This window comes from Triticum urartu, chromosome 5, assembly GCF_003073215.2.
Source record: "Triticum urartu cultivar G1812 chromosome 5, Tu2.1, whole genome shotgun sequence".
Classification (NCBI taxonomy): domain Eukaryota; kingdom Viridiplantae; phylum Streptophyta; class Magnoliopsida; order Poales; family Poaceae; genus Triticum; species Triticum urartu.
In genome coordinates, this window is record NC_053026.1 from 251,235,794 (window position 1) to 251,243,850 (window position 8,057).

At 45.5% G+C, this 8,057-nt stretch overlaps 2 protein-coding genes across 2 annotated transcripts; both read left to right on the plus strand.

Annotated features, from left to right (window-relative positions):
• Positions 1–204: 204 nt before the first annotated feature.
• On the plus strand, positions 205–5,179 carry LOC125508519 (isocitrate dehydrogenase [NAD] regulatory subunit 1, mitochondrial-like). Its single transcript, XM_048673245.1, has 4 exons — positions 205–832; positions 3,423–3,662; positions 4,025–4,103; positions 4,661–5,179. Exons 1-4 carry the CDS (start codon positions 311–313, stop codon positions 4,933–4,935), a joined length of 1,116 nt encoding a protein of 371 aa, XP_048529202.1. The 5' UTR covers positions 205–310; the 3' UTR covers positions 4,936–5,179.
• A 1,715-nt stretch (positions 5,180–6,894) lies between these two features.
• On the plus strand, positions 6,895–7,756 carry LOC125555860. Its single transcript, XM_048718678.1, has one exon. It carries the CDS (start codon positions 6,968–6,970, stop codon positions 7,565–7,567), a length of 600 nt encoding a protein of 199 aa, XP_048574635.1. The 5' UTR covers positions 6,895–6,967; the 3' UTR covers positions 7,568–7,756.
• Positions 7,757–8,057: the final 301 nt, after the last annotated feature.

Sequence of the window (8,057 nt, forward strand, 5' to 3'; positions counted from 1 at the left end):
GATGTAAATGACGATGGTTGCTGAGACGGAGAAACAAGGGATTGGCCAACTAGAAGGAAAAGGGGCAGAATATGTATGAGTCGGATGGGGGAATATACATCACCGTAACAGAAAATGATTGCATACAACAGGGATGACACCGAATAATCATTTATTATATTAATAATGTTGAAAAGGGCGAAAAATATGGAATGAGAAAGGGTAAAGAACCATCCCACCCCTTTCCTTCTCCTTCCCCATACCAGCCTCCGCTCATCCTTCTGGACACGGCGCCGATCGCATCCACCCCGAAACCCTAGCCGGACTCACCATGGCGCGGCGATCCGCCCTTCTCCTCCGGCGCGTTCTCTCCCCGGCCCCTCCCTCCCCCCTCGCTGGCGCCGTGTCCCGCCGTACCGTCACCTACATGCCGCGCCCGGGCGACGGCGCCCCGCGCACCGTCACGCTCATCCCGGGCGACGGCATCGGGCCCCTCGTGACCGGCGCCGTGCGCCAGGTGATGGAGGCAATGCACGCGCCGGTCTGCTTCGAGACGTACGAGGTCCACGGCGACATGCCATCGGTGCCTCCCGAGGTCATCGAGTCCATCCGCCGCAACAAGGTCTGCCTCAAGGGCGGTCTCGCTACACCCGTCGGCGGAGGTGTCTCCTCCCTCAATCTGCAGCTGCGCAAGGAGCTCGACCTCTACGCTTCCCTCGTCAATTGTTTCAACCTCCCTGGCCTGCCCACCAGGCACGACAACGTTGACATCGCCGTCATCAGGGAGAACACGGAGGGCGAGTACTCGGGTCTCGAGCACGAGGTCGTTCCTGGCGTCGTGGAGAGCCTCAAGGTATGGCGAATTCCGCACACTGCTCAATGCAGGACAATCATTGACCTTGCTGATGTAGTTTATGCTAGCTAATGTGTTCGTGGATTGTGATCGAATATACTGTTTGATTGCTAGTAGAGGTACTTAGCTTTCCCACACTTTTGCTGAACACATGATGGACAAGAGACCCTCATGGACAATCGTTGTATTGTTGAAGCAACAATATTCCGTCAATATGCTTGTAACAAGTTTGTTTTGTTTACTGCGGGTTACTGAGTACTTGGTAGGTTGTGTTGTATAATATATGGCTATTGGCAATTGGGATTCTGTGGCAATTTGCGTAACGGACAATCTAGCTGAGTTCATGGGTTGTTGGGTTTTACTGCACAAGTTGTAATAATGTGAAACAAAACTGTAGGCATTTATGATTGGTTTGTTCCAACTGAATATGATTGCCACGAGGTTTAGTCGTTGATATATTGGGGTGAGTGAATTGTGAGAGCATTTAGTACATACTTTGATGGATCATGGCCGTGTTTTCTAATTCTGAGATTAACTTTATCTATGAGATCACATGTAGCAATGTTAGGATGATACACAAATGCTTATGTTATTTGTTCCACTGTTCTAAGTTAAGGTTGCCTATCTGTTTCTTTAAATTGAATTTAAAGGTACGCGAGACACCATTATTTCTCATTGCCAATTGTAGCATGGAACATCTGGTGCATGCTTGGTTCACAGCCCCACTTTGTCAACCCATATATATTCAAGTTTGGTCATCTGTTGTACGTGTCCGGTCAATTGCCCTGCAGCCTACCTGTCGTTGGCTCAACATTTTGCCAAACTTGCCTTAGTCTGGCTTGCCACACTTTTACACAAAAATGTGGCTTTAGTAGACAGCCAAAGAACTCTCCTCCTAGTATGAAGCATGCAGCGCGCATAATTCACTGAAATATTTTCCTGTCCGATTCCTGCAAATTCTGTCCAGAAAAAAATGTATTACATTGATACTTGTAACTTTGGCCCTGTTTGGTTTGGTTGTGGATTTCTAAAAGCAGCTGTGGAAAATCTGATGTGAAAAAGATGTAGGTCATTTGGCAAACCAGCTGATACCACTTTTTTAGATTTTGGCCCGCAGCGGAATCAGATTTTAGAAAGCACGTCCTGGGCTGCTTCCGCTTTTGGTTCAGATTTTGGCAGCGGATTTTTGGAATCGGATTCTGCTGGGTTCGCCCTTTGGTTCAGATTATGCTGCGCGGCAGCAGAATCCGTCGATAAAAGCTGAACCAAACAGGGCCTTTATAAGTATGCATATATCCGTGTAAAAGGACGTTTATCATGTCTATAAACACTCAAAGGTGTGATGGGCGCAGATTAACCATTTACAATCTTCTACAACATTTATTCCTGTCATTATTTATAGTACTGGGACAGCGGGTTCTTTACTTTAAGAGTTCATGATATCCATCACTAATTTGCTTGTAAATAGAACATCTGGTGTGTATAATAGGACCACCATACTGATGGATTGTGGGCCTGTCTTGTTCTAGAACTAACAATGCCACAATTTACCCCACGTTTATTATCGAACTTTTGTTACATTCGTTCAACAAAATTGAAGACACAAGTTGGTAAGCATAAGAGGAATCTCTGTCCTGTCCTGTCCCGTCCCAAATCTGCTCAATTGCCAGCCCACTTGTAGAAAGCAGTCATTTCATGTAAAAGGGTAAACCTGGAGGTGCTACGTTTGGAACACAGCATATATGTTGGTCCAACTCCATTAAAAATCTCCATGAGAAGCTAATGCAGTGACACAACTCTAATTGGGCAACGTGAGCATCCACTAATGTGCCGGGGTATTACAATTCTGTTACACTTTTGTAAGCGTATGACATGTACCCATTTATTGAAAAAATAATCTTGTCTAAGGTTTGACTTCAACCAAACACCCAGCTAAGTTGGTCAAACTTGCCTAACCTTAGATGTGCATATATTTACCAAAGCACTAGCTTTTGTTGAACATTCATAAAATGACTTAATGGTCAACTTGCAATGGTGCTGCATTGCTGCTCATAGCCTTTTTAATGGACGAAGTGAGCAAAGGCGCAGTCATGTTACACAAGTTATGGTTATGTCGCCCTCTCAATTATCAATTTTATGTATTTGTTCTTGTGCTTGATTATGTACTGTCCTGGCCAAGGATGAATAGTAGTTACCTTTGCCCTACATAACACAACAATAGAAGCATTCAAATGTACAGTTTGTGGTGCCCATGCTTTTGAGTAGTGAATTTAATAATTCAGTAAAAATATATTTCTCTCTAGTCTATTCTTAATACAAAATGATAATTTAGTTAAGTATCCAGTGACATTTCCCCTAGGGGTTTTGATCTCAACAGTAAGATTTGTCTGTTAGTTGGCATATACTCGGTGCTTTTCCCTGCATAGTTAAATGCCCTGTCATTGGAACTATAGTTGTCGCATCAATTTTGTGCCTGTTTGCACTGTATTCTGCTTCTGTTTTTTTTACAATTACAACTGTTCTCTCTTTTTGTTTTGTTGTCTGAAGGATTTCTTTTCTTCATGTTAAACTCATTGAATGGATTTGCCAGGTGATGACGAAGTTCTGCTCTGAAAGGATTGCCAAATACGCCTTTGAGTATGCTTACCTCAACAATAGAAAGAAAGTGACGGCAGTGCACAAAGCAAACATCATGAAGCTAGCTGATGGTTTGTTCTTGGAGTCCTGCCGTGAGGTTGCGACGAAGTATCCTGGAATTCAATATAGTGAAATCATTGTGGACAACTGCTGTATGCAGCTTGTTGCAAAACCTGAACAGTTTGATGTTATGGTATGTATATGAAATCTATGCACTTCTTACTAAATGTCACTGTATTGCAACCATATTCTAATTGTTCAATGTTCATCAAGCTGAAATGTTCTCGTGGTTATACAATAAGTTACTATTTTAACCTTGAGCACGCTGTTTGATATAATACTTATATTGATCCTATACAGAAAATATCAGTGCGGATCGTTTAGCTAAGTTTTTGCAAATGTGGTAGTAACACCTCTTATGTTTGTACCTCTGTTGGCAATCTCATGTTTCTTTGTATGCGCTGTTTTACATTCTAAAGGTTGTCTTGATGTCCCAAAGTTTACAAATCAATTTCGGTAGTTACCTGTTGACTTTTGTTTTTCTTCCCTTTGTAGGTCACCCCAAATCTTTATGGCAATCTGGTGTCTAATGTGGCTGCAGGTATTGCTGGAGGCACGGGTGTCATGCCTGGAGGTAGAGTTTGATTCTGCTTGTGATTCTTCTGTTTTAGCGGAAATAGGTTTACAATTGGTATAAATTGATTGTTTGTCTAATAATAGCCTGCTCAATGTTGCATTTGATATATCTATTTAGCCTTCCCATGTCTGAACATCTTAGCACTATGCAATGCATAAATACCCGACTTGTGAGAGCATATGGGGATGGAAAATTAGAGGGTGTTTGTTTCCAGGGACTTAAACCAAACAGGAGGGACTTATAGGGACTTAAAGTGGGCATTTGGGACTTATGAAATAAGACTCTCAAGGAGGGACTTATAGGGACTTATAGTTGTAATATGGTCTTTTAGTCCATGTTAAGTCCCAGGAACCAAACAGGTAGGGACTTTTTAGGGACTTATAGGGACTTATAGTTGTAATATGGTCTTTTAGTCCATGTTAAGTCCCAGGAACCAAACAGGTAGGGACTTTTTAGGGACTTGGGACTTCTAAGTTGGGACTAAAAAAAGTCCTAGGACTTATGAACCAAACAGGGCCTTAGTCTCTAAATCTTCGTGTACTGCATTATTTCAGGCAATGTTGGTCAGGACCATGCCATCTTTGAGCAGGGCGCTTCTGCAGGAAATGTGGGAAATGACAAGATTGTGCAACAGAAGAAAGCTAACCCAGTTGCTCTGTTTCTCTCGTCCGCCATGATGCTGAGGCATTTGCAGTTCCCGTCATTCGCCGACCGGCTGGAATCAGCAGTGAAGAGTGTCATTGCAGAAGGCAAATACAGGACCAGGGATTTGGGCGGCACCAGCACCACCCAGGAAGTCACGGATGCAGTAATCGCCAAACTTGATTAGCCGCCAATTGCGTGCTTTTCGAGACTAGTTTTTTTGCGCCCCTCGGACTAGGCCGTTAGTCCGGACTGATTTTCTTTAATTGTAGCTTTAGATTGTCATTTTGTTCAGCGAACCACTGTAAATCTTCCGGTGCGTTCTTTCTGGTTTTGCTTCAGAATAATTTGAGTAACTCACCAGAAACTTGCCAAGTTATATAACTGGAAATAAGATTGAAAATATCAAGAAACGATCTCTTTTGCATCCATCAGATATGTTTCGTGAATTTACGCATTTGAGTTAAATGTTTTGTGAATTAAGGTCGAGCAGATAACTTGATTCAGTAATCAGATTGATGCTCCGATATGACTTGTATAACCTTTGCATGTTAATTTTTACATAGTACTCCATTCGTCGTGCTTATAAGGGGTTCATGTATTTCTTATGTCGTTAATTGATCAACAGAAAATGTGGTGCACACCTTATAAAAGCCGGACGAAACGAGGTTGAACTCCATATGCAAACGGATTCTGTGATACCTGTTGCACCCTTTAGTTCAGAAAAAAAAACAAAGAATCATATTTTAAACTTTTACAAGTACTGAAAATATTTATATCATGCACATATACTCCCTCCATTTGTAAATACAAGTTCTTTTTAGAGATTTCGACATGGACTTATGGATGTATTTTAGAGTGTAAATTCACTCATTTTGCTCCATACATAGTCCTTGTTGGAATCTCAATAAAAGGACTTATATTATTCCTTGCTACCCTAGCCGCCGCCACGAGCCAGGCGACTAGGGAGGTGATCTTCTTCCACCGATCTCCACCAGCCAGGGCGCTGGCCCCCTCTCCCTCCCGGCTGCTGGAGGTGATCTTCTTCCACCAATCTCCATCGGCCAGGGCACCGACCCCCTGTCCTTCTGGCTGCTGCTTCAGCGGCAGGAGGAAGGGGGGACCCCGTTCCTCCGTTCTGTAGTTAGGGTTTGGATTTGTAGGTCGTGGTGAGTCGTTGGGATGGTGGGAGCGGTGCCTGGATGAATAAATTTGCTTCAACTCCACTCCCACACCGGCAGTGTCTTCCATGGCGGCGTCTCGGAGTTGATGACATCGTGTGTTTGCCGATCCTTCAGATCGGTGGCGTTAGGATTCATGGATGGTGTTGGCGAGGCAGCGACGGCGACTCCGTCAAGTGTGTCTCTCCTTCCGCTCTGTCCCCGTTGTTGCGGCGTTGTCCCCGACGCCATGGTGGAACAGGGAGGTTTTGTCGTCCAGGAGTATGCGCAGATGGTTGTCTACACAAGTGACAGCTGGAAGATGGTGCATCTCCTGCTAGGTTTGTGGTTGGAGGCTGACAGTTCTGGTTTCCTCCTCCGACGTTGTAGTCGTGCGGGGGGTGTCAGTTCTAGAGTTCGATGGTGTGTCCAGAGACACGTTGCCCCGTTCTAATTCTTTCAACGGCAATGGTTTTGCTTCAGGCAAACTACTTTGGAGGTCCGTAAAGCTGCCGATCAGCGATGGAGCCAAGTCGAGCCCGGGTGAAGCGGTGATATGTCTCCTTTTCCTTAGTGGAGAGGGACACGCGTTGGTTTTTTACATAGGAATATCCTATCTTTTCAGTCCTATAATGTTGATGTTTACGTGGCTTGTAACTGGATCTTTATTTTATTAATGAGACACGTATTATCATGCAAAAAAAAGACTTATATTTAGAAACAGGGGGAGTATATACTACTGCAAATTTACATGAGAAAAATAAGCGTTTGTGTTCTTAAAAATTGCAAGAGTTAATGGGTGGAATAACAACTTTTCATGCACTATTTGTTTTACAAGACACATGTTTTTACAAAAAAAAAGACACGAACTTTTTTTTCGACCAGAGCTAGTAGTGAAATGGGCCTTCCAAATTTACGCCAACTCTGGCCCATCCAACTTGCCTCCGCCATCCGTGTCTCAAACCCTAACAAAAACCACCCCTTCCGCCTCCAGTCCCTCTTCCTCTCTCTCCCAAACCCAAAGACGGCGAAACCCAACCCTAGCTCCTAGTCTCCCCCATGGCCTCGCACCTCGACTTTCGCTACCTCGACGAGGGCCTCGGCGGCGAGCGCGGCAAGCGCAAGCGCCGGGAGGAGGAGGCAGATGCCGCCGATTCCATGGACCTCGACGCCGACGCGCCCCGGTCGTCCAAGCTCCGTGCAGTGGCCTCCCAGTCTGACCCGTCCAAGCCGGCGGCCTTCGGGTCGCCCACCTACGACGGCGTCATCGCCGGGCGCGTCTCGGGGCGGACATGGAAGGAGCCACGCACGCGCCGCTCCTCCGCGCTGATGGTGTCCCGGAAGCCCGTCCCTCTGGAGCAGCGCGTGAGGGACAAGTCCCTGAAGAAGGCGTACCAGGCGCGCGTGGCGGAGCTCAAGGACGAGATCCGGCAGAACAAGGTCGCCAAGCGCAAGCAGAAGGAGGAGCGGGAGAAGCGCAAGAAGGAGAACGTGCTGCGCACGGGCTCGAAGCTGCAGAAGGTCACCAACCCCAAGACGATCCAGAAGATCGCCAAGTCCAAGAACCGAGGTCAGCTCAGGGTCGTATCCGACGACATCTTCGGCGGCAAGAAGTCCGAGGCCGCCCGCCGCATGCAGGTGCCCGGCCTGGAGAACTGAGTCGCCGCATATCTTTGCAATCTGTAACTCCAATTTTGTAGTAATGCTTTTCAATTGCTGTGAGCTCTGTCATGGCCGATCAAAAATCAAACGCTTGCAGTTACTTTGGTATGGTATATGAAACTATGTGCTACTGTTTGGTTGCTCTGTTAGCGGATTTTAAAACAAGAATCACCATTGTGTAGCGTCCGTCCGTGTCTGGCTTGATTGGTTTCATGTGGTGAACTGCTGATGTTATCATTGATCTTCCTTCTGGAATCCTTAATTTGGTAGCTCCTCTAACTCTGATTCTTGATTTGGGATGTTGGTGGATGATAATAGCTTTGCGCAATCTTCTCCTTTTCGCGTTTTTTTGGGTGAGCTTCATTCTTTTATCAGCTGTGATAAGAACCCGGGAACTCCAGGCTTACTCCGGTACAGCACTCAAATTGTTTGGCAGTTTGATGAGCGAACTGCAATATTCGCCTCAGGGACAACAAAACACAAATCA